General features: G+C 40.3%; 1 protein-coding gene across 3 annotated transcripts; it reads right to left on the reverse strand.

Moving 5' to 3' along the window:
• Positions 1–2840: 2840 nt before the first annotated feature.
• On the reverse strand, positions 2841–24729 carry kctd1 (potassium channel tetramerization domain containing 1). Of its 3 annotated transcripts, XM_057857656.1 has the most exons (6): positions 24162–24729; positions 15261–15655; positions 13866–14044; positions 9781–9925; positions 7214–7519; positions 2841–3248 (listed from the first exon to the last, which is right to left on the reverse strand). In XM_057857656.1, exons 2-6 carry the CDS (start codon positions 15498–15500, stop codon positions 3084–3086), a joined length of 1035 nt encoding a protein of 344 aa, XP_057713639.1. In that variant the 5' UTR covers positions 15501–15655; positions 24162–24729; the 3' UTR covers positions 2841–3083. The 3 variants fall into 3 exon arrangements, with proteins under 3 accessions (XP_057713639.1, XP_057713640.1, XP_057713638.1); XM_057857657.1 differs by lacking the exon at positions 15261–15655 and having other exon boundaries at positions 24162–24725; XM_057857655.1 differs by lacking the exon at positions 24162–24729 and having other exon boundaries at positions 15261–15832.
• Positions 24730–26914: the final 2185 nt, after the last annotated feature.

Here is a 26914-nt window from a genome sequence, read left to right on the forward strand (position 1 = left end):
TAAATGCTACGTTGCTGGTTAGGTGAAACACGTCCTCGTACACGAAAATTCGGCAGGAATCTTGTGCTCGGAAGGTGAGTTACGAAATTTTCAATTGAAAATCTTTTGTTCTTGCTAACATCCACTGTCAAGTCTAATGTATTTCATGTCATTTGTCAATGGAGCTAGGGCTTTTAATGTTTATATGGTTTAGCGATAGCACTAACTACATACATACGTGTATGTTGTCGGCGATTAGCCTAGCAATGATCTTAATTGTGGTTGTCAGCCCGAAACCCTCTAAATATATATTAAATGCATCTTACCAGATATAAAATGACTACTACATAATCTGTGGTAGTCGTTTGGAGCCCAGTTGTCTCGTCGAATTGCAGCAGTCAATCGCGGCCTCCTCTTCGTGTCTCTCGGAATACGGTAAAAATTCAAGTCTCTCCGTCTATCTTCTCTGTTTTTGCAACCGACCGCCACACACGACTTCACCATTTTGAGTATTAATGTTGACGAGCAGTAAAACGTGCAATAATAGGAAGAATTTACGAAGCGCTAATGCATTTCTATGGCGAGTATGCGGACATCATGGCGCGGGGGCGTGGCTGTGACGTCACGTGAGTAGGGTCTATAGGCTTGCGTTTGCACTAAGAGCGAGATGCGCCAAGTTTTACACTTGAGGACAGCTTCACGAAAATGTCGCTGTGGTTCATTCGATCGTTCATCTGTTGAGTCATTCATGTTAACTGCGATCTTGAGTAATAGAAATTAAAACAAAACAAAACAAAAAAAAATCCATTGTAAAATAAAATAAAAATCTGACACACGCACTCACAATTTCCTTATCATAATTTATGTGATTGTTCCTTGACAGTTATTCATAATAACCCTCATGGCTAAACAATTGAAGAAATGAAAAACTTCCACGACATGCCGAGTCACACAGTTAGTGAACATGTCATATTAAAGTGGTCGTGCTTTGATTTACTTATAACTGATACATTGCATTATTTTAACAAACATTAAGAGTTGAGATAATGCACAGAGTAAAAAGAAAATCCATGGCACTATTGGTCACACACAGGCAAGTACAATACTGTATGTGTCATTTAATACATGCAATTGAATATCTGTCCAGAGAACCTTTCTAAGCACCTTCTTGCATGATGGAAAATTAGAATGATGTCTCGTGATTCATGATTGTTCCTCTTGCCATTTCTTCATTGTACCAGAATAACTAGGGGGGAAAAAATCCAGTCTTGAAATGAGTTATCAGTACAAGTACACCCTGTGTCTCGCAGTACTGTCCATCATTAGCTGGCTTTTCAATCATCCGTTGTTTTATCCAAGGCAGTAGACATGTTATTCATAAACAGCAGCACCACTACCCAGATATCAGTCCGGCGTTGAAAAGCTGTTGGATCAACATTCCGCTGTCGATCTTATATCGTTGAATCAATGTCACTTTTGCACCCTCAATTAATGTTGTTTCAACGTTGAAGTCTAAAACCTAAAGGGCATTTCGATTATTAATAATATTGGAACAACGCTGAATCAATGTTATGGTTTTGACCAAAACGCCCGCTCATCCATAGTTCAATGATTTTTCAGTCATATTTCCCGGTCAATCATACATCAACTATTTGTCAACATAGTTCATCAACTATAAAACAATGTTAATCCAACCATCACCTGACATACCATAGAACAATGTTGTTTCAACGTCACTTGACGTCGAAAATTTCGAAAACCATACTGATGATTTTGATGGAAAATCAACGTTTATTCAATGTCGGTCTGCTATCTGGGTAATGTTTTCGAATTGAAAAGCACATCATGTCATTGCACAGCAGCCAGCCAATCACCGTGAGAGTTGAAATTGAGCATACTTCCTATTTCGTTTGCTACATTCCTTTTATTTATTAAAGTATGTTGGTCAGTCATTTTAGTAATATAACTTCATGTCAATATGTGCTACAAATAAAGATCATTTTGAAGGGGGCAAAATTGAATTCATTCATGTCTTAATAAATTTGCTTAGAGATGCCAAGTCATTCGCGGTGATACATGTCTAATCCATTTAAACTGGGAGGGCTGGTAGTGATCATTCACTGTCAGTCCTCCAAGTTCAAATGGATTGAACATTCATCGCCGTCAATAGCACTGTGAATATTATCATTCATCACCAGTCCTACCAGTCAGACCAGTGGTCTATTGTCATCAATGGCAGTGAACGATTTAAAAGCAAACAAGAATTAAAGCACTCAGTCATGCTACGATCAGATTTTTTTCATTCCCGCATTGACCTGAAGGAGCAAAGGGGGCGCCATTTTACTACATGGCCATTAAATTAGCATGGTCGTTCGATTGAAATGCACATCAGTACGCAGTTGAAAAACTAGGAAAGTACAAAACACTTCGTTTGTATCACAATATTCACTGTGAAAAAAATGTGTAAGTGTAGCTAAGTGTTCATGACAATTGAGAAATTCCGCACCTTAAGTAATGAACAAGTGACCTTTATACATGAGCCATAAACACACTCACACCCACGCACACACACACTTAACTAACGTACCACTGAGGCGATCAAGTCAAGTCAGCAGCGACAAGCAGTTGGGAATGCAGTTAAATAGATTCATGGAGCATGATACAAGATCATCCATCAATTTGTTGTTTTGTTAAGGGTCACAGGTGAGCTGAAGCCTTCCCATCTGTATTTGACGTTACACCTAAGGGCCTGATCTGAGGTTCGAGCCCAGAACTTATCATATGTGTGGCAGACGTGCTACCCACTAACCCACTAAATTATCATGCTGCTGATTTAAAATCATATTCAACCTAATGTAGGCTCAAAGTTTTAAAACAAACTTTATTTAGGGATACAACATATATAAATCTTTCTCAAATGTTTTATGGGGGCAATCACAAATGTCCGCAATATCTAACTCAAATGTTGTAAATCTTTCCATGGCTGAAGAACCTATTTTTTTTCTCTAGATGATTTTTCTTAAGAAAATGAAAACATTGACATGAAAAAAAAAACAAATGAAGAAAAAGTGAAGAGTTCAAAACACTGAAAAGTCCAGCAGTCTCTAGTCTAACTGCTCTTGCTTTATCCTATTCGAATTGGGTCCTCCTCGCTGGATCGTCCTCCTGAGTTCCCGCCTCAGAATGTACTCGCTGAACTGGGACGAGTCCACGCCTCCCCCGCAGGAACCAGCAATCTCGAAGCCTCGCTGCTGCAGACGCTCCAGAACCTGAAAAGGTGGGGGCATGAGAAATTAATTGAGAGAGACAGAAAAAAGCGTGGGCACTTTATTTGCATCATATGCAATGTCGACTGAGATGACTTGGAAGTGCTCAGTAGCACGTAAAATAGGATGCACTTTGCTAGGGTTGCTGTCTAATAGCACAGTGTACAGGTATATGTGTGTATATTGTATATGTATATATATTTATATATATTTGGCATACATTTGACATGTATGCCTCACAGTGCTGAGATCCATGGTTTAATCCCGGGCTTTGGCCTTCCTGTGTGGAGTTTGCATGTTCTCCCCCTGCCTGCGTGGGTTTTCTCCAGGTACTCTGGTTTCCTCCCACATCCCAAAATCATGCATAGAAGGCTGACTGAACACTCCAAATTGTCCCTTAGTATGCATCTGTGAATGAGCGGTTGTCTCTTTGTGGCCTGCAGTTAGCAGTAACCAATTCAGGGTTTACTCCATCTAGTGCCCATAGTTAGCTGGGATAGGCTCCAGTACCCCTTGACCCTCATGAGGATAAGCAGTATAGAAAATGAATGAATATATACAGTATATTACTTTGGGATGGGTCAATATGACCCATGATCTTAAAGAGGAGCATAAGAAGCTGTTAAAAAGGATTGGTATATTGTTTGATATTTATCTGGTGATTCAAATAAATATATTTTTGTAGACAGCCACAATGTGTGGCAGATATCCCCAAATGTAATAACTTAGCATTAGCATTTGAATTATTGGCTGCCATTTCCAGCGACAGACTTTCAATCTATTTTGGCTGGAGGGTTGGAAGTGAGTGATCACTGGATTAGACGTCTATTGCAGTCATTGCTACTGAAACATAATAATTCACAGCCAAACCTCCCAGTCGAAATGGATTTGGCATCCGTCCCTGTTAATAGCAGCTAATGTTTTTTTTTTTTTTTTTTTTAATGACAAGCTCCACAGTGAGCTTGCAACTGTTGTTGTTTGTGATGCCACTTTGGTCCTCAGCAGGAAATGGCCTGTGACTACGCCTCTAACGGCAAATATGAAAGTCTTATTACTAACTAGCTTCTCACAGAATGTAGAAGTTAGATATGATACATTCTATGGGCGATGTGTGTATTTCATCAGCATTTTCACATGATCTACAAGTATATGATTTTGAATAGACTTTACTCAGAAACTTTCACTTTGAGTTTGGGAACCTAAAACTGTTTGAGTGTGAGCGTGCTTTGGAAAAAAACTTACCAACTTAAAAATATACCAGTTTCCCATTTTCCTGCAGATTTCAACATGTTTACATGTTTTTCTGTAGTCAACTGCAATAACCTGGGTGGCAGGGTGGTAATGCAAATGTTCAATGATCAAAATTGGCTAGTTTGTTTATTAAAATAAAAGACTGTTTTCTCAGGACTTTGAAGAGAAAAACATGGCTCGTCTTTGGCCACCTCAGATTGAATCCATTTTGACAAATTTGCTTTCCAGCCAATTGACAAGTGAATCAGTAACTTGATTGTTATTGACTAAACCAAGTAGAGATTTGTGTACGTCGCCCTCCAGTGGTTTGCCGCCATTACTGGGGTGTTTGCACACCCTCAGCCCAAAGTCAACCAATGTAAACAGTAACGTTAGCTGCTCTTGGCTGTGTGCGGCACAACTCAGCAATGGTGGGCGGGGTACTTCCAGCTGTTTTGCTCGAATGAGTCAATACCGTACCCCAACTAATAATTGTCACCACCTAGTGACAAAACAGTTCATTAAATACTGACTCTGAATCCCAAATAATACCACCGTTTATCCCAGTGATATCCAGTCATGGCTTGTATTAGGGTTGAACGATATTAGAAAAAACTGACATTGTGACTTTTGGGGGATTTGCGATCAATATTGCAATATAAAAACTAGAAGAATTTTCACCAGATGACTTGAATAGTTCTGGGAGGATATTGGTTGACTCACCATGACCAAATGGTATTCATACAATACCATTTAATCAAGACTAAGGGGGTTAATCTGTGAATGATGAAGTTTGCTGTATATAACTGGGATCCAGGATGACATGTCTCTGCACACTTGGTGCTTTTATGAAGAAAAAAACAAACAAACAAACAAAAAAATGGCACGTCCTGCGATGGGACTACTGCGCAAGCGCACATTGCGATGGCGATGTTTAGACGATATATTGTGCAGGCCTAGCTTGTGTTATTTTTGAAGGTCCATCAGCAATATTCCACCAACAAAACAACGGAATACATTTAAAACAAACTTTAAAAGTCCCTTGTTGTCTTGCGTGTTTTGGTTGTGTGTACATGTTTGCTAGCTAGCCGCCTTGCAGACATTCACAGACGTGTCCTGGGGGCTTGTAAGATCACATTCCATCGAAGAGGCCTGAGGGAGCAGTGTGGCTTTCTCTTCAGCATTTGGCTCAGTGTGGGCTGCTCACCCCCACCCCCTTCCCGTTTTCCCCATTTCTCCCCCTTGCCCCAGGCCCAAGCCTCCACTGAAACTACAAAGGTCTCCCATACTGCTGGCAGCCCCCCCACCTTCTCTCAAACCCCCTTCCCATCTCTCCCTGCCTCCATTAGCTGCAGATACAGCATCCACCGCCGGCGTGCTTTAATAACCAAACAGGATTATGGGCCCAGCCTGAGGACAAGCTGCTAGGGAGCGCGCGCAGTTTCTCTCTTGCACTCACTTCTGAGACGTTTTTTTGTTTGTTTGTTTTCAGATTGTCCAGATCAATGTCAAATCTATTCAAATAAGCCTCCACTGCTTCAATAATGTATAACAGGAGAACAGAGAATTTAAACATCTGAGAAGTGTTTCTTCTAACGGACTGGATGCTCAGTGTCATGTCAGTGCCACCAATTTTCTATCCATCCATTTCATATTGTGCTTGTCCTCATTAGGGTCATGGATGAGCTGGAGCCTATTCCAGATGATTTTGAGCAAAAGGCCAGGCAAACCCTGGTGTGGTCATGATCCACCCAATCCCAGGGTACATACAGGTATACAGAAAAACATTCGCATTTATGAACAATTTAGAATCTTCACCGCAGCAGTTCTCAAACATTTTTTGGTTTCGGGATCCTTTAAAGGGGAGAAATGTTTCCATGGATCACCTCGGAACCCCAACACTATTTAAAGCACGTGGATGTATGGTTAGCATGTCTGCCTCAATATTTGGAGACTAAGGGTTTTAGTTGTTTGTGTTAAGCCTGCCCTGAGATTTAGAATAGGCAATTATGCTATCGGAAAATAAATCTGAAAACATTAAAAGATAAAACTGATGCCTACAGTAAATAAGGGTTCTTCGGTTTATCAGGGTTCTGTTCCCATGGAGGCAATGTAACACATACTGCATTTCTGTGTAATCATGAATGTGCTGTCTATCGTTGACTAAGCAGTCGTAAGTCATAATTACAGTAAACAAAAAACACATTTAGGCCATGATTATAACCCAATAAAATTGTTTTCTTGATTTCAAAATGATGTACTGTATAAGGCTAATAAAACTATTTTACCTAAAATGATTACATAAAGTTTGAAGAAAAAATAAGGAACTACATCTTGAAAAGCTTACATGATTTAGAACATAAGTAATTGAAAGAAGTATAAAGTTGAAAGGTGTGTAGTTATAAAACAACCCAACAATAAAAACAAAAAAGTTAATATATTCAGAAAGCTTTTTAAGGCAGCTCTACTAAGAAATTAAGAAATCATTTATAAATGGAGTTATCTGCAAAAACTGCAAAATAAAAGATTGACAAGATTTTTGATTTATTAATAAGACAGACTATTGTAGGAAATGTGATCTATTTTGGGGGCACAACATTTCTCTTCATTTCCTTTCCTTTTTTGATGGAAACGTTTTTTTTTGTTTGTTTGTTTTAATTATTTCTCATATAAAATGAAATAAAGTTAATACAGTTAGTACGACGGTATCACTTAACAAATTCACATGACATTTTTACCTGAACAGAGTTGAGGGGGCAGAACCCATTGAGCGGAAAGCGGATGACGTGCGTGGAGTCGTGGTTCCATCCGGCTTTGACGGAGTTGCACATTGCGTCGCCGATTTCGGGAAAAATGTCCTCGATCAGTGCCTTGTCGCCACTCAGCGTGATCCTTTCACCCAGGTCTGGTGCCACGCGCACTACCACACACTCGCAGGGTCGAGACACTCGGCCCAGCTCCTGATCCTGGCGCCAGTGCTCCAACTCAGTCAACATGGGCTGGAGCTGAAAGTATCTGGCCTCCTCATACAGCAGGCTATAGTCCTGAAAGACAAGCGTGCCAGGCACATTGGGACACCCCGACAAGTGAGTGTTTGTTATTCCATGTCATTTTGGGTCAACACTGTTTGGCATGAATACCTAGGCTGTATTTATTGAACAAGCTTATCAGAGCAACTGGAGAGTAGACATTACAGAAGATGTTTTGAGAGTGACACATAACAAAACTAATTACAGTGATGTTATACTGTAACAGAGGCCTCTTGTTTTTACTGCTTTCATGTGGTTTGGGGTTTCTGTGTCGCCGTGTCTGCTGCACAGACTGAACCGTCATTGTCTGAATTTTTACCCACTGTTAATGCAATCATTCAGCAGTCTCGTGCCAATCATTTTACAGGGTTTGTACAGATATCCGCAAATCTTATTTAAAGCCACTTTAATCTAATTTGATGCCCATGGCCGACTGCAAATAATTTCACATACACAACTTGTAGGTAGAGTTTTCTGATAATGACTTTTTAACCGATAACCCGATATTGTCCAACTCCAAAAATCCAATACTGATATCAAAGCAAAACCGATATATGCATTCGTCGACTTAACATATTATGGCTAAATCTATAGTGTTGGATATACTTTAATAATGACAAATGTAACAACACAGTTTTCCAATAGGCAGAAACAACTTCAACTGAAGTTATCGAAAAAGTGCTTATATGTTGCACCTCTATATTTATCGTTGAAAACAAAATAATGCAAACATCAGAATTTGGATCAAGTGCAAAGTGCCAGTAAGGCACTATCATATCACATATGGCTCACACAGTGTTTCTGGCTCAAAATAACAACATAGTCACACAGCTTCAGTACAGTGAATAAGTTATGTAATGAGTTTATAATTCATTATTTTTCAAACATTTATTGTTCATTTAATTTTTGAACCATGAATGCAATGGTCTACTCACATAACCAATTCAAAGCATCTTAGTTAGGAGACATCTAATGGTCAATTAGCATAACTGCTTTGCTAAGCTGTGACCAGCCCTTGTACAAAGGCAGAAGGCTTCTACATTCACTTTGAAGGCAACATGCATATTGGCCCTAAACCGATAATGAACAAACGATGTCAGTATTATCCGATGTCATTTTAAAATGCATTTAAAGGCCGATATTATCGGCTGTCTTATCCTGTAATGATTTTATCCCGGCTACCAGATTATATAAGACAACTGAAATAATGTAAAAAAAAATAAAGTTTTTTGAACCATCAAGTTAACATAATTTTTAATGCCTCGAACATTCATTTTAATACTATTTTAGGCCTGAATTTTGACAAAATCCATTTAAAGACTCTTAATGGATTTTAATGACCCGCATAAGCCCTGTTTTAGCTGCACCACTGACTGGAATTTTTCACGCCATTTTTGCTGTGTAGATTAAGTACAAAAACAGGTTGGCCAAAAATAACTCAAAACCTACAGTTTTACCAATGACTTGACTGTCAAAGAAAAAAAAAAAATTAAACTGTGTTTGAGGATGTATTGCATAAGTGGTGTAGCCCAGGGGTGTGCCAACCTGTCCTCAAAGGCCAAAGTGGGTCCAGGTCTTTGTTCCAATTGATCCAGCACAGACAGTTTAAACAATGAGGTTTCCGCGGAAACAAGAAGTACCTGACTGCAATCGAGTGATTGCACTTGTGAAACACCAGATTGGTGAAAAGGTGTCCTCTTGATGGGTTGGAACAAAATCCCGCACCCACCGCGGCTCTTTGTGGAATAGTTTGCCCACCCCAGTAGCCTAAACCTAACTTGTAATAATAACAGGGTTGCATGGGGACAACACAACTGCTTGCTGGTTGACCTCAAAGGCATCACAATGGAGTTCTCTTTATGAGTTGAATTGGGCCCGTCTTTTGTCTTTGCTTATTTTAGCTGGCATACTTTCCACTAATGGAGCCTCGGTGTGGATAATCTATCAGATGATGTGAGTCTTTGCCTTCTCCCAGGGGGCAAGTCAAGTAATTACTGACTAAATGGTACACAACAGTTAAATGGTGGGAATACTAATGGGTCACATGTAGTGTAATTCACCCTTGGCACAAAGACTATTTGTTCATGTTTCACAATGATAGATTGTTTGTTTTCCCCATTTCCTATCTTAGATCTTTTGCCATAGGAACCCTTGCTTGGAAGACCCCGATGTTCATAGCAATTCAAACATGGCTTCTTAACCCAAAGGCGCGTGTATTGTGAGTCTAGCGACTTGCAGAAGCGCTGAGTGGCCAATGAGATTTTCTGTCAGCTTACTTTGAAGTCATCCGGGATGAGCAGCTTGGACGTCCTGAGGAAGTTGAGGATGTAGCGGAACATGTGTCCGTCTCTGTCAATGAAGTAGTGCTGCTTCAGGCTGTCCAACACTATGGGCTCAGTGCCATCAAAGAGGCGGCCGATTCTGTGCGGTGACAGGAGACGTGTTGAAAGCGAAAAGAGATAGTAACCGTCTCCCTATAAACATCCTTTTTAATTTTACATGTAATAAAGATTGCATTGAAAAGGGACATGTAATGAGAAATTGACTTGTCTTTGCTTGCATATAAATACAGCGGAAATCCACTATTTGGGAGACAACGAAAACAAAAATCCATGAATAATTGATGACCATGAAAATGCATTTAAATTAAAAAAAATAAACCCAAATAATTATTGAGTAACATCAAAATTGTCTATAATCACTTTCGACAATTAAAAAAAAGCAACAAAATTTAAAAAATAATAATTCAAAAAATAAATTAAAACCCAGGTGAATTTGCATGTCTATGACCAGGCGAAAATGTCTGCAAAATGTCTCTACATTATTTTTTATATCCTTTTGATGGCACATTATTAGGTTTGTAGAAAATCTGTGCTGAAAATGTGTACAATGTCCTTCTTCAAGGTATTTTAGTTAGTCCTTTTTGCCTGCCTCGGCAAACAGCCAGTCGTTTGGTTGACTGTATCAAATTCAATGTATAATGTTTAAATTTAAACTCTTTACCCTGATTGGCCGTTGCAAGTACAAGTGTCGGTGGGTCACTTTTTAGCTGAAGCACTCGCATGGCCTTTGGCGAGAGGATGTTTAGGAAGCACAAAGTGGGCAAGTATGTGCATAACAAGGCACGGAATGACACAGAGCATCACCAATCTGATATCAGCTTGTTTGCAAAGTGGTTTGACTTACAAAAACGATTACACTTAAAACAGAAACCCCATTGTCATAGATGACAAACTTCTTACAGGTCACACACTATTTTTGACCCATCTTATGCATGAAGCAGTTGAAAAATTGCAGTTAGGTTCTGCGGTTTACATTGCTGATTTTTTTCCCAAAATAATAGCATTTATTAATTTTATTATCTTCTGCATAATTGCCTGTGAAACCACTTACTTGTCATTTATCAGGGTTATTAATACAGTATATACAATTAATGCATTTTTAAAAGGTCTCGGTTATATTTAATTTGCTGCTATTTTTGGTGGGGCCTTATCTTCCCCCCCATAAAGAGCAATGGTTCACTCTAACTCACTTGTGTGAGATTGAAATGAGGCGTGTAAAATGTTCTAGGATTTTTAATTTAGGCGTATTCTGGCCAAAGCAAGACACATGCAGAAATGTTATTACAAGTTTTAAATGATAACAATGCAGGGCTCCAGAATAACATTTTTTACCAGGAGCACAGTTGCCTCCAACTTAAAGTGGATTCACAGGCAAACACTGTAAATCGCCATGCAAAGTTTTCATAATAAATGCATAAAACTACAAACTTATAAATGTTTTTAACCGTGAAGTAGTTTGTCAGCACAACAACAAAAACCTATAATGTTACTGGTCACACATGTGCGAGTAGATGAAAAAAAAATATATATATATATATATACTCGTACAGGCTCTAATTTTAGTCGCAAAATGCAACCATGTGGTCGCAGTCTGGAGCCCTGCAATGACACATGATAAATGCGTCTGCTATAATGCATAACGTCCATGATCTTGTGCAGAGGTAAGAAGTATTAGTAGTGGAATAATGAAGCAAAAGAAAGGAGTTCAGAGAGGTCAGGGCCAGCTGGTCTTGCTCTGCCGGAGGCAGGGTGCTACTTGCCCTTGGGCATGTTGCTTGCAGCAACCTCACAGCCTCCAGATGGCCTCGTGCCCTTTGGCCTTTTATACTGCTGCTATGGCATCTGCCCAAATGAGTACATTGCCTTTGTCTGTGCCCTGCATGCTGCACTCAACATCTTAGATCAGATTAGATTCACACTGCAGGTCTAAATTGACAATTGTAATTGAATGTCTACTGTATATATATACATTTTTCAGTACTGTCTATTTGTATGTACATTTCAAGTGACATATATCCCATATGGCTGACACTGCCTTACACTCATCACGGAGGTATACAATACATATAATGCATGTACAGTGGTACCTCTACATACGAAGTTAATTCGTTCCAGGACCTTGTTTTTAAGTCGAAATGGTCGTATGTCGAGCAGGATTTTCCCATAAGAATACATTATAATTCCTTTAATTCATTCCACAGCCTAAAAAACCTACACTAAATCCTTAATAAATACTGCTGGTACTATTACCAATGACAATTACACATAGCAAAACAAATAGATTATTAATAAAAAGTGGAATAACAAAATAATAATAATTCCAGTAACATTGTAACAAATCGAGTTCTGATGTGGCGGACGTGTTTTGCGTGCTGTACCTGAATGCACCACGTGGCTGACATGACAGAGAGAGAAAGGAAAGGTAGAGATTTTACTTTCTCTCTTAATGTTTTGTTGTTGGCATCATCTGTGGCAGACAGTATGTGTGTTGTGTTGCACAAGTTTCGAAATAAATGATAAAAACCTGACAAAGCTGGCGATTTTTTTGGCGATGTTCCCACGATAATATTTCTCACCTTAACTTAGAAAGACTGGTGAACAGAGGAGGACTGTCGAGATCATAGACATTCTGCGGCCGTATTGTCGAGCCACTTCACTGATGCGCACAGCACGCTCATATTTTTCTATCATTTCCATCTTCAATGATATGCGTCACCTTTTTCCTTTTTTCACCACCTTCACCAGCATTCATGAAACCAGTGTTGATTTCTGTCAAGAAAATCCGCCGTGCGTCCGTCTGCGGCGCTGTCATAAATAGCCGTATTTCGAGCATGTGGTCGGATGAAGAAACCAATGGCGAGTCAAAATTTTACGCCGGATGTCGAAAAGATCGTGTGTCGAAGCGATCGTATGTCGAGGTACCACTGTATTAGTATTCTGTCAGTTGTGTGGAATTGATGTATGATTACTCATGTCTTGAGGCAAAATGGAGGATACTACTTGGCAGCAGAGTAGCAAATAAATAGAACGTAATAGCATTTAGCATATTTTCAGATTATAAGGCACACTAGATTATAAAATGCAGCATCAGTGTACGAGTTTAATTTCATAGATTAGGCACAGCTAAGGCGAATTAGTGCATCCGTGTACTGAATTTATCATTTGCTCATCTTTTAACACTGTAATTATTGTTTTATGTACTTGAATTTATTACTTGCTTTATTGTTTTTTCATGGGTATGATGATTGGGTGTTTTAGCACTTTACTGGTGTAGTATGATCGAATTATGCTCCAACAAAACACTGTAAGTTTGAGAACATTAATCACAACTAATATTCATACATAAGGCGCACTGTCAAATTTGAAGGGGGTGTGGGGGGGTTAAGTGCGCAATATAGTCCCAAAAATACGGCAAATGTTCTTTCAACCACTTCGTCTAATGAAGACTTTAATCATGACAGAATGAGACACACTAAAAACGATGCTGTTTAACAAACTGAGGACGGTCATTTGATTAAATGTACTTCATAAATTACAGGGGAAAATAAACACTGAAATTTGAATGATTTTATGTTTAAAGAATGTTCTGAACTGTTTTGTTCTCAAAAGTGTCTCACTTTTTCTCCTAATCATGTTAAATGCCATGCTGTCCAACTAGTGCGTCGATCGTGACCTACCAGTCAATCGCAACACTAGTGTGGGTAGATCACGGCATCAAATTAGAAAAAAAGGCCTCAATATGTTTTGTTATACAATATTGCTGCTGAGCTTTGTAGGCGCGATACAGGTAGATCATTTTGACTTATTTCATTAGTATCTCACAGCATACATTGCTGCTGAGCTTTCTAGGCACCCACACCCTCCCCCAAAAAAGGTAGATCACGGGAGGTCGTTTCCTTCAAAAGTAGATCTATTGTAAGTGCTCCCAAACTAGAGCGTAACTAACAGTGCTTCAACTGGTTGCTGTAAGTAGTGTGCACAACTTTTTGAATCCAAACAACTATTACGTTTAAACTCACCGGGATTCAGGGAATTTGGTGAGTGTGGCCAGGCTGCTTGTGTACATGTGTCCACCCACGTCAATGTGCACTGGTGCATTGGACTTGGTGAGCTGCGCCGGCGTGGGGATGCCCTGGTTGCTCAAAGGGGACACCGGCGAGCGTGTGATCATGGGCCGAGACATACTGGAGCGATTATCCTGTTGGGACAAGTTCATTAGTCCATCTGCCCGCTTTTGGTAGTGGGGTAGAGCTTGTCCTCATTGGGGTCATGAGTGAGCTGGAGCCTATCCTACCGGGGTACCGAAGATTGCCAGCCCCAGGTAGCCGCATACAATATAAACAAATAACCACTCATGTTCGCAATCACACCTATGGACTATTATAGTTTTTGATGAACATAACATGCATGGTTTTGGAATGTGGGATGGGTTAGGGTTAGGGTACTTGGAGAAAACCCACAGCAGGAGAAATCAGCAAGGCAGTCATGATAACAACGACCATGCTCCTTTTTTTATCAAATATTTGCTGATGTGCAAACAATTCTACAAACTGTCCTTGCTGCTGTTTCAATTCAATTGCGTGTATATAATATTTTTAATACCTACACAGGACCTAAACAGGATGGAGATTCGACACAGAACCTCAGAACTGTGAGGCAAGCCATGCTAACTACAGCAGGACGGTGCTGACAGGGAAAAGTTAGGCTTTCGTAAAAACATAATATTACTATACACAATGTTGCTTACCATTTACTTTTATATGTAGTATTGTATAGTATAACAATTTATTCGTCCAAATTCCACACAGGAAGGCCTGTACCCAGATTTGAACCCCAAACTTTTCAAACGTGAGGCAGGTCTAAATCAGCTTGCTTTCTGGAAAACTTACACCCTGTAGTTTTTACTCCATAATATGTTACTGAGTGACTATCCTTGCTCTCTGCATTCACTTATGTTATTATCTATTTAATAATGCAGAGTCCTGAGCCAATAAATGAAGCCAACACCTCTCTAATGTGAGGTGGGCAAACCACAACCACCACTCCCTGTCATTCATTAATGCGCCAAATTATAAAACAAAGAGCTAAATTTGTGGCCCGACCTTGACCTAAATCTAGCCAAGATCCACAAGCACTCAACCCCCGCAGGCCAAAAGGCAAATTAATGTTTTTCTCTTTTTCGAGAGTAGGGGGGGCGGCACAGGCTAATTGTCTAATAAGACTGCCTTCTAACCTAAAAACACCATTAGCAGCGCACTAAAGAGGGGAAAAAAGTTGACAACTTGCAGTCGGTTATAAAGCTTTGGTAGATATTCAACCGTCAACCGCCAAACCCATCTCCTCTTCTTATTAAAACAGCAATCCAGTCTACGGAATGATTACCAGTCTCCCCTCCCCAGAAAATCAGCATTTACCTGTGCCGGCATTACGTTGGTGGGCGAGGAGGTCACCGAGTGGTCATTCTGCTTGAGCGAAGCGGCAGGCAACGGCTCTCCGCGCACGGCGTACATGAGCGAAGTCTCCCGGCACTCAGCCGCCCGCATCGGTGTTCGTTTGAGGGGCGCGTGCACCGCCGCCTCGTCCGCGGAGGTGATTGGCCGCGGCCGCTTCCTCGCCTTCTGATGCGTCAGGTCCATGATATCTGTCTCGTCCATTTTTTTCTTTCTTTTTTTTTTTTTTTAACCGTCACGAGATTTGATTTGTTGTCTTATTTACTCCTTTCTGGTCTTTCTTGTCGGGTAGAATGCGAGGAGGACGAGGACGCGTGGGGAGAGCGTGGCTGTCAGGCAGAGCAGCTCGCTCGCAATGGCTGGGAGAAGTCAAAGCCCCCGACAACATTAGCATCGTAGCGCCCGCGTCTCTTCGAGGCTGTCGCTCTTTCAGTGGCAGCAGGTACGAATGTCGCATTTTCACGGGCAAACCAATCCTGTTTCTGCACTCACTTTTTGCCCCTTCTTTTTTGCAAATACGGGTCTGAACCCCCCACCTGCCCACCCACCCACTTCTTGTATGGCTGACCTGTGCCCCCCTTTTCTTCAGCCCCTCCTCATGGTGACAAACGCACTCCCCGCACACAAACAAATTTAGCGATGGGGAACCTTTCTCCAAATGATTATTGATATATTATTGATGACTGAACTCTTCAATTTTGGACAGTAATTATAAAAGGAAGTAAGGTGCCACATTTAATTAAAATTCAAAATCCGATTGTACAAATTTACTTCCATATCCATAAGAATGGATTTTTTTTTTTTTTTTTTTAATTATTATGGTTTGTTATTGAATTGGACTATACGTCTCTGTTTAGAGCTAGTTTATACGAAACATTTGCATGGATTTAGGGGTTGAGAACACAGAATTTTGATTTTAAAAAAAGCAACTCCAGTTGTCCATTTGAATACACAGCACTTGCAACTCCTAGTGGCCAATTTCTGGCACTACAAAATTTATTTTCTACAGTTACAAGCCACATTTTCTAAAAAGACCAGATGCTTTGTTACAGCTACAATTTTTTTTTTTTTTTTTTTTTACAACCACAAGGTATTTTAGCGACAACTACAAGCTATATTTTGTATAGCACAAGTTGGTTTTGTTACAGTTACAAGTCTATTTTGTACAACAAAAAGTTATCGTTTGTACGACTACAAATAGTTTTTGCTACAAAAAGTTCATTTTTATATAAGTTGTCTTTTCAACTACAATTTGGTTTTGGAACCATTACAAATTTTATTTTTTACAACTAAATTGGTACTTTTGCACCAAATTTACCTTTATATGCAGTACCCAATCAGTGCCTCATGCACCATTTGGCAATTGTTACCCCAATGTTTGCATGGCTATTTCCGTGAAAACAGTCTAGTATCTGATTAGAGATTACGGGGGTACTCGGCTCACAGTTTCGTGCCTATGGCATATTCTTATGCCACTCTGCAAACTAGCTGGATGCAGAATGTTAGGTGTCGGACACATCATCAGCTCGTTTATTTATCCCTTTTCTTTTACCAACAACCAATCACAGAGCACATAAAGACTAAACAACCATTCAGCTCACATTGACACCAATGGATAATTTAGAGTCTTCCATTTAGTCATCAATAAATCCAAAGCTTTTGGAATGTGGATGGAAACTGAAATGCCTGGAGAAAGCCCACACAATTTATTAAAATTCTTCTCCTGAAAACTGAACTGCTTGCTGAACTCAAACACAGAAAGGTTACTTAAATCAACATTTTCATAACTCTGCCACCTTAATAGAAGGTAAAGCGGAACAACAGCAGACAGCAACATGTCCAAGTGTTCATGTCTGCTGGTCTAAGTTACTGAAAATCTGGAAGGCTGGCAAGGGGTGGGCGTGGAACGCATGGGGGGAGGTGGGTATACCAATTTTAATAACACTCCGATTGAAATTAATTAGTTCAAGCAGTGGCCTTAAAACATGCACACTGGCTCGTCTTGCTGGCAGTGTGAGTTTCACACCTAAGACTACCCAATTAGCAATTAAGCTTGCCTTTGAGTGCGGGCCCGCAATGTGCTGTGTGATCCCGGTCTGATTTGCATGCCATTTGTGCACGCGCTGATAAGCAGGCAGGCGGCAGCCATGCATAGTTTTAAAATTCAACTCCAGGATCCCTCGCAGAAGGCAGAGGGGAGCTGCAGGGCAAATGAGAGCGAGCGGGAAAGAGAAATCACATGGCTGCTCTTCAAAAGGCGACCTGTGTAAGGCAGCCGGCAAAGTGCGTGGGATCACACTCAGAATGCAGGTAATTTGTTCCCTGACTAATTTGTGGGGATGATGCTGCCTTGGTGTGTGTGTGTGAGCTGGAGAGTAAGGAGTGTGCCCGTGGAGAGTTAAAGTTCTGAAAACAGCTCGCTGGAATTGGATTTCCTCAAAGCCTTGTCATCGCAAAGGTGGATTGAGTGTAAAATCTGTGAGGCATTATGGAAAATAGCAGGCAAGAGAGGCTGAAAGGGAAGTGGATGCTGGGTGGGCGGGAGCAAGTAGCAATGTAGTGCAATGTGGTGTTGAGTCGGTGGAAGTACACATAAGCGAGCATGTGTTACATGCACTGATGTCCACCTCACATTTCAGTTTGTAAGAAGATTCCTAGCTTCTTCTGTTTCTTCTAATGCTCTTTATTCTTCTTTGTATTTTAAGGCAGATAGGGTGCCCTGTGGCACTGTACTCCCTCCCGCAGGTCAGTCTTGGAACTACCAAAGACATCTGGATAGGGAGAGGTGATTTAAGAGTACATTTTAGGTCAGTGAAGATTGGGTTATACGAGTGGCGTACTGTAATTATGATTTTCAGTGTGGAAGCCCGCATTCCCCCCCCTCAAATAAATTGTTGATAAAAATATCTCTAAATTGAGTGCAATAAAATGAGTCCATCCTGTCCATCTATCCGCCTATATGTGCTCTGTATTGCATTTCATCACTAAGGTGACTGACAGGTGTGCTGGAGCCAATACAAACTGAGGGGCGGGAGGCAAGGTACACCCTGAACTGGTCACCAACCAATCCCAGGCTACACAGAGAAACAACCATTCGCAGGACCCTCACATGTAACATAGTACACATCTCATAAACAACAAGATTTTGGTCTTTTTCATTTTATGTGGGCCAAATCAATTATATTTAAAATAAAATAATGAAAATTGCTGCTGTAATTTCATTCTTTCAATAAGCCATGTAACTTGCTATGATTCAAGGTTTTGAACAGGCGTTATACTACTGTGTGGCCACAGTGTACACATCTGATGTTGCTCACCGTGGTCCGCAGTGTGCTCAGGGAGCTAGTGTGTCTGCTCAGACACATGAAAAATTGGAGGGAACATTGGTTACTGATCAAATTTTACATTCTATCTTTTTGTATTTACACCGGAAAAATCCTGAAAGTTTCATTCAGAAAACTATTTGTCCCTGTGGGGATAGCTGGTTCCGATAAGCATGGTGACGCTCATTTTTAGCACTATATCCACAGTCTTTGCTCTCAGTCATCAACTGATAATCCGTAAATAACGTGATATCAAGGGGTTGAAATTTTAGTGAATTTTGATTTCATGAATCATTGATTCCGTTCGGTTAGATGTTCTTTATTCATTACTTCTATCTTTCCTCATTATTTAATCGTGGGGGTGGAGGGTTGAAACACCAGGAGCAGTGTGACTTGAAGCGCAAATTTCCGATGATTAGAACACAGCCATGCTCCTACTACTAAACTCTTCGGAATTCGTCGGACTTCATCTGGGTCAGTGAATGAGACCTACTGTTTCTACACTATGAGTTTCCAGAACTTGTTTCAAAAACATAGTTGGGAGAATTTGCTCATTTATCCCATGTGGGGAACAATGTTGTTCCATAGTTATGAAACAGAACCAAGACATTAAAAGCAAAAAGCCACAACAGGTCTCCTGTTAATTACTGTTACATTCCGCCATGCTGTCCTTAGAAGCTGACGGCACAGCGTCAACTTCCTGTCAGCCGCAACGATGCCAGAGTGCGGGATCAACATCATGCAGCTATTCCATGTTTCAATTAGCATTTCAGATCAGAGCATTTAGATTCAAAGGAAGCCGAGGCAGACTGGTATTTACATAATCTGGATGGGTTGTCTGTGTTTTGTTGCCCCGTGGCCATTTTTTTGTCTTAAATGTCCGCACGGCACTGACGGCCAACTGCACACAGGCTTGCTTAAGTTAAAAACCACAACCGAATACGATACTACTGTTCTGCTGCTGAACTTTTCCTATCAAACTTTTGTGTGATGTAGTGAGGAACATGCCCCACATCTCTCTGAGACATGTCACAAATAAAGTAGCCAAAATACAAGAAGCAAGAAATGTTCGTTGCAAAGCAGTTCTACACCACCGCGATCACAATAATCACCATATTGTTCCATCAATAAATTCAAAACTGACAGTGCCACGGAATAATATTGTGGTGTAGGTGTAGCTAACAAAGTGAACAGTGAGTGTATGTTTCACTTTATTGGTCATTAATAGGAAGAAACAACAATCAGTTAAAAAACGGACACATAACAACACAAATTATTAGGGGTGTAACGGTACACAAAAATCTCGGTTCGGTACGTACCTCGGTTTTGAGGTCACGATTCGGTTCATTTTCGGTACAGTAAGAAAACAAAATGCAAAATATAAATGTGCAAATTGTTTATTACACACCTTTGTGCTTTCAACAATAGGAACATTAGCCTATACAAAGCTAGAATTCTGCTCAAAAAGTAGCGGGTATTTAAAGATAATCCAACAATAATTTGCCTTTCAGACCCCGGGTATTGGTCAGCTTTCTTTCTGAAAGAAAGAAAAAAGAAGTCCTGTGCTAAAGAGAAAAGCAATCCGAATGACAAAGATTTTAACATTTATTTTACAATTGAAATGCCTCAATGAATCTTTTTTTTTTTCTTATGAACGGTTTTCAAAAGCTATATTGGTGGATTTTCTCAAGTTAAAGCGCCACACAGAAATTAATAAATTTAATTGTGTAAGCAGGATCTGTCTATTATTCTTATTATTACAGTTGTTTTAGCTAATTTCAATTTGTTATTTAAATGGGCTATTATTTATTTTATTATGTGTTTATATTTTACAAATGTGATGTAGTATTCATTTATATCGTATATTTTATGTTGTATAACTTTAGTTCCTATGTGAATATTAGTTCCTACTTGTTTTGTTGCGGTATGAGGGTTTTGTATTGAACACGGGGCCGTGTTGGTTATTATTGTAGCAGAGAAGACAGCAGTAAATCAACAAAGACAAGTCAACTGTGCCCCGATCTACCACTCATGAGATGGAGTCAAAAAGTAGGTTATGATTGCATATTAGTTTGAAAATCGACCGGATCCACTGTATTTTTACACGAGTGACTTCCGGTCTGCCAGATCCTAGCTACCGGTAGTAGTATTGCCGCAGGAGGGTCGCGTCTCGCGTCAAATAATAAACTCTGCCCTTCTTTTTGTGTGCGTCGCCTTGAGCCGCTTCTGGGACGCATCTAACACGCGGTCGCACTGCAACTGGTGTGCGTTGGCTGATCAACTTTAACGCCCGCGTTTCACTGCGTTCTCGCGGCGGCCACGTTGTCGTGCCGTTTACGTTTCTGGGTTATATACCGTCCTACCGTGTTGGTCCTCATTATAGTAGAGAAAACTGAGTAAATATAATCTACATAAAGAAACTAACCCGATCGACTTACAGCCTCGCAAAGTAAGGGTTATATTTTGTCAGAAACTCGTTCGGTACGCCTCCGTTCCGAACAAAGCACCACGTACCGAAACGGTTCAATACAAATACATGTACCGTCACACCCTTACAAATTATGTTAATGAACCCTATTATTGTCACACAAAGGAAAAACTACATTCCAAACATAAAACAAAATCACTGATTCATCATAATAACTAGGAAGTGTATCTAAAGATTTAATTTGGTAATCTTTTGGGGTATGGTATAATACTGTAAATTATGTTCTGATATGTTTGTTTGGTACGATATCGATTGAACACATACATCATGATACCATTTAATATAATATGATATGGTATTGTATGACACAGTACCGTACACTACTGGCCAAAAGTATTGGCACTCCTGCAATTCTGTCAGATAATGCTCAATTTCTTCCAGAAAATGATTGCAATTACAAATGCTTTGGTAGTAATATCTTCATTTATGTTGCTTGCAATGAAAAAACACAAAAGAGAATGAAAAAAAAAATCATTATCATTTTACACAAAACTCCAAAAATGGGCCGGAAAAAAGTATTGGCACCCTCAGCCTAATACTTGGTAGCACAGCCTTTAGACAAATTAAGAGCAATAACTGCTTCCAGTATCCATCAACAGTTTCATACAATACTCTGCTGGAATTTTAGACCATTCTTCTTTTGCCAACTGCTCAAGGTCTCTGAGATTTGAAGGGTGCCTTCTCCAAACTGCCAGTTTCAGATCTCTCCACAGGTGTTCTGTGGGATTTGGGTCTGGACTCATTGCTGGCCACTTTAGAAGTCTCCAGTGCTTTCTCTCAAACCATTTTCTAGTGCTTTTTGAAGTGTGTTTTGAGTCATTGTCCTGCTGGAAGACCCATGACCTCTGAGGGGGACCCAGCTTTCTCACACTGGGCTCTACGTTATGCTGCAAAATTTGTTGGTAGTCTTCAGACTTCATAATACCATGCACACGGTCAAGCAGTCCAGTGCCAGAGGCAGTAAAGAGACCCCAAAACATCAGGGAACCTCCGCCATGTTTGACTGTGGGGACCGTGTTCTTTTCTTTGAAAGCCTCGTTTTTTTCCTGTAAACTATGTTGATGCCTTTTCCCAAAAAGCTCTACTTTTGTCTCATCTGACCAGAGAACATTCTTCAAAAACGTTTTTGGCTTTCTCAGGTAAGTTTTGGCAAACTCCAGCATGGGTTTTTTAGGTTTCTGGGTCAGAAGTGGGGTCTTCCTGGGTACCATAGAGTCCCTTTTCATTCAGACGCCGACGGATAGTACGGGTTTACACTGTTGTACCCTCGGACTGCAGGACAGCTTGAACTTGTTTGGATGTTAGTCGAGGTTCTTAATCCACCATCTGCACAATCTTTCGTTGAAATCTCTCGTCAATTTTTCTTTTCCGTCCACATCTAGGGTGGTTAGCCACAGTGCCATGGGCTTCACACTTATTGATGACACTGTGCACGGTAGACACAGGAACATTCAGGTCTTTGGAGATGGACTTGTAGCCTTGAGATTGCCCATGCTTTCTCACAATTTTGCTTCTCAAGTCCTAGCATAGTTCTTTGGTCTTCTTTCTTTTCTCCAGGGTCAGTGTATTACACACAAGGACACAGGATAGAGGTTGAGTCAACTTTAATCCATTTTAACTGGTGTGATTTTAGTTATCGCCACCACAGGTAAGTAACAGGTGCTGTTAACTACACAAATTAGAGAAGCAACACATGATTTTGAAAGGGTGCCAATGCTTTTGTCCGGCCTATTTTTTTTGTTTGTGTAAAATGATATTGATTTAATATTTTTCTCCATTATCTTTTGTGTTTTTTCCATTGTGTTTTTCCAGTTCACAGCGTACCCCGCCTTCTACCTGGAGTTAGCTGTGATAGGCTCCAGCATCCCTGCCACCCCTGTGAGGATAAGCGGTTCAGAGGATGAGTTACACCTTAAGAAAATAGTTAGGCGCACCAGTGCAACAATGCAAGAAGTGTGGAGCCTTGGAAATATATATCACAATGTTAATTATTTCTGGGTCTTACATCTGGATCTACAGTACCAGAACAAAGCCCCATAGTAATTTCTCCAGAAATTTCAGTTTCTAGTTTCCAATATCGTTCAGGCCTATCCCAAACAGAGCTATTCAGGTTATCTGGTGAAAATTCTTCTAGTTTTAATATTGCAATATTTGGCAAAATCCCCCAAAATCACAATGATAGTCCCCCCCCACACACACACACAATATCGTTCAGGCCGAGTGGGCACCAACTGCAAAGTCGGCAAGGATTTAATCGTTGTTAATATTAATAATAATCAATAGACAAACAACATGAATCTCAAATTCACAGACACATTTTGTTATCGTCTGTCATGTACGTAATAGTGTGGGGAGGAAATAATTTTTGATTATCTCTATCAATTGTAATGCCAGTAATGAGTTATCAGAGGCTGCAAAGACTTTGTGGTTCTCTAACAGCGCCATCAAGCGGCCACTACTGCCTCAACACTGATCCTCTGCTTAAATGCTTCCAATTAAAAATACTGAGTTCACAATGTAGGCGTTTTCAGCTTAATCTTATTTACATGAAGACGAATGGTTAAAGACCTTTATTTTATTTATTCTAGAACGAGTCACTTGATTCTAGGTAATTAAAAAGGTACATCATGTCTTTTTCGAAGAGAATGCGGGGAGTGCCTGAGGCGTCATGACGCCACAATGGCGTCTTTCAAATAGAAGCTGTGGGTGGGCCACGCAGCAAGAGTGATTTCTCTCTAGATGCAAGACAAAACGGTTTGAAATTGTCCCGAGGAGGCTTTCGAACGGGTTAAGCGAAAGTTAAGTTGGAGACGTCGACGACGCGTTCACTAGGAGTTGCTCAGCGCGCACATGGGTCAGCGGGGGTATGCTATATTTTCCGCGAAAATATGACACAAGCAGAGCCGTGTTCGCTTAGTTTCCTCATATTCAATGTTAACCAAGAAAGCCCGGAAGTATTTAAACGTGACTCGCAAAGTGCGCCGGCACATGCGTAAAAGCTGCTGCGCCACCTTCTACAATACACCCGATCCAAAACTAGAAATCTGCGCTTACCTCGCGGAGGAAAGTAGCTTTTTCTGTTTTGATAAACAATTTCTTCCTTGATGTGTCTCTTCTCTTGCCACCGCCAGCGAGAAATGCAATAGCTTGGCTAAGGTAGACTGAGGAAAATGGAGAGAAGAGTTGCTCCGGGCTCCCGAAGCCCTCGAGGCAAAGATCAGGATACAATTAGCTGAAGTCTCAGTGCCTCCCAGTATTTTAAAAAAAAAAAAAGAAGAGAGAGAAAAGGAGGGAAAACACTACTCCTTCTCTCTTCTAGTTTTAATGTTTATACAATCAAATTGAGAAATCTATTTCTTTTCTGAGAATTTAAAAGAGCTTGGCGTTTCACAGCAGCTGATATTAATCGTTATGATTAGTTTTGATGTAACATTGCCTGAAGCCAGTGGATGGAGTGTTTCTTTTTGCTAGGCAGAAGGGGGAAACACTTGACGATAATTATATAGATTGCTGCTGCTTTGATTTTTTTTTTTTAACAATATCAAACGTAACTGTTCCACAAAATCACTTGTTGAATGGCTCCTACCCTGAACATAATGTCTTGCTGTTGTTTTTCTTCTAACTCTTTCCCCCTGCAATCAAGTCTGAATCAGTGCCTGAGGCCTTTGCGTGTGTGTATGTGTGCTCGTGTGGGTGTGTGGAAGAGAGTTCATTTCAAATGTTCAGCCATGCATGCTCTCAGCAGCAAGATGGAGGCAAAGTGAATTACTTTTTTTTTTATTTTTTATTTTTTTTACAAGAAATGCCTTCATGTGAATTTGTCTACAGTACATGATTGGTAACTTATGGCAGGGGCGCAGGGGAATGTTGATCCAACATCTTTTCAACGTCGGTCTGATATCTGGGATATTTTTCAATGTGCAGGCGAGACTCTGAATCTCCTGCCTCTCTTGTCATTGCTTTAGTTGTTTTGATTTAAAAAAAAACATCACACAAGGTTAATGAATACATCATTCAAGAGAAGTTTACCTGGATGCTAAAAAAAAAAAAAAAAAAGTTGCCCGACAGTTTATGATGACACTCTCCACGTTAAATGCTAATGCTAAAGAGAACGTGAATGCTATGCTAATGCTCCAAGCCACCTAGCCAACCATCATCCGTCATATCTTACTTCATTATGCCCAAAAAAATAACAACTTTTGGGCCTAACTACGCAATTCATTTTGCTTCCAAACACAGTCTTTGCTTTGCGGATGATACACAAAATGTTATTTAAGGACATCCTACCTCAGAAATTCACCAGACCTTCACGTCCCACATAGTGAATCTAACGGAGGCTGTAAGTGTTGTTCAAAAGTTATTTGCCCCCAAGCTTAGTGGTTAGCATGTGATTCAGCAGCGGCTCAAATGTGGAGGCTGCACGCACATGTATATGCACATTTTTTTGCCATTAGTCTAACAAACCATCATAAACAGCTCCTGCAGGCCTGCCACGATACCATACGTTAGCCATTTTCCAATTAAATTGCACTCATTCATAATCGAGGTCCTGGCACGTCAGTGTTGAAGATGTACATCGGAAGTAGGTTAGGATTTCCTGGCAGCTTCATGCCCCAAATCACCAAAAGTCAACACTGTTATGTTGCTGTGGAAGAAGAGCCTTCTTCTTGAAGAGCATTGGCTGTGTAGTACTTTGTCGAACAGATTATCTGGATTGGTTGCAGATGTGAGTTGCTTTCAAACAGAGAAAATTATATAATTTGGTTATAAATACACTCACATGAGAAAGAAGCGAGCCCTGGAAAAACTGATGCTTTTGTTTCCAGCCAAGAAGGTTCAAAATACAACTTTTCTCTGTTGATCGACACACGCCAAAAACTTGTTTTGATAGGGACCTTTGCTTAGGTGGAATCATCTGCTATATCCCCAATTGCTGGGGATTTTCCCACATGCACCAGGCTGCCCGTTCCTCTTCCATCTACACTGCTGGCTAAAAGTATTGGCACCCCTGTAATTCTGTCATATAATGCTCAGTTTCTCCCAGAAAATGATTACAATTACAAATGCTTTGGTAGTAATATCTTCATTTATTTTGCTTGCAATGAAAAAACACAAAAGAGAACGAAAAAAAAAAAAAAATCATTATCATTTTACACAAAACTCACACAATTTACACAAAAATGGGCTGGACAAAAGTATTGGCACCCTCAGCCTAATACTCGGTAGCACAACTTTTAGACAAAATAACTCAGAACAACCGCTTCCAGTAACCATCAATGAGTTTCTTTCTTTGGCCAACTGCTCCAGGTCTCTGAGATTTGAAGGGTGCTTTCTCCAAACTGCCTTTTTCAGATCTCTACACAGGTGTGCTCTGGGATTCAGTTCTGGACTCCTTGCTGGCCACTTTAGAAGTCTCTAGTGCTTTCTCTCAAACCATTTTCTAGTGCTTTTTGAAATGTGTTTTGGGTCATTGTCTTGCTGGAAGACCCATGACCTCTGAGGGAGACCCAGCTTTCTCACACTTTCTCTACATTATGCTGCAAAATTTGTTGGTAGTCTTCAGACTTCACAATGCCATGCACACGGTCAAGCAGTCCAGTGCCAGAGGCAGCAAATCAACCCCAAAACATCAGGGAACCTTCAGTCTCCCTCAGAGGTCATGGGTTTTGTGTAAAATGATAATGATTTAATTCTTTTTTCATTCTCTTTTGTGTTTTTTTTTTCATTGCAAACAACCTAAATGAAGATATTACTACCAATGCATTTATAATTGCAATCATTTTCTGGGAGAAATTGAGCAATATCAG

Source organism: Corythoichthys intestinalis, chromosome 14, assembly GCF_030265065.1.
Source record: "Corythoichthys intestinalis isolate RoL2023-P3 chromosome 14, ASM3026506v1, whole genome shotgun sequence".
Lineage (NCBI taxonomy): Eukaryota > Metazoa > Chordata > Actinopteri > Syngnathiformes > Syngnathidae > Corythoichthys > Corythoichthys intestinalis.

Coding starts and splice junctions, on each gene's coding strand:
- kctd1 (XM_057857656.1), bottom strand. CDS start 15,500: ATGGACGAGACAGATATCATGGACCTGACGCATCAGAAGGCGAGGAAG. Junction 9,926..13,865: donor ACCAAATTCCCTGAATCCCG/GTGAGTTTAAAC, acceptor GTCACCGCACAG/AATCGGCCGCCTCTTTGATG. Junction 3,249..7,213: donor GCCCCCTCAACTCTGTTCAG/GTAAAAATGTCA, acceptor CCACCTTTTCAG/GTTCTGGAGCGTCTGCAGCA.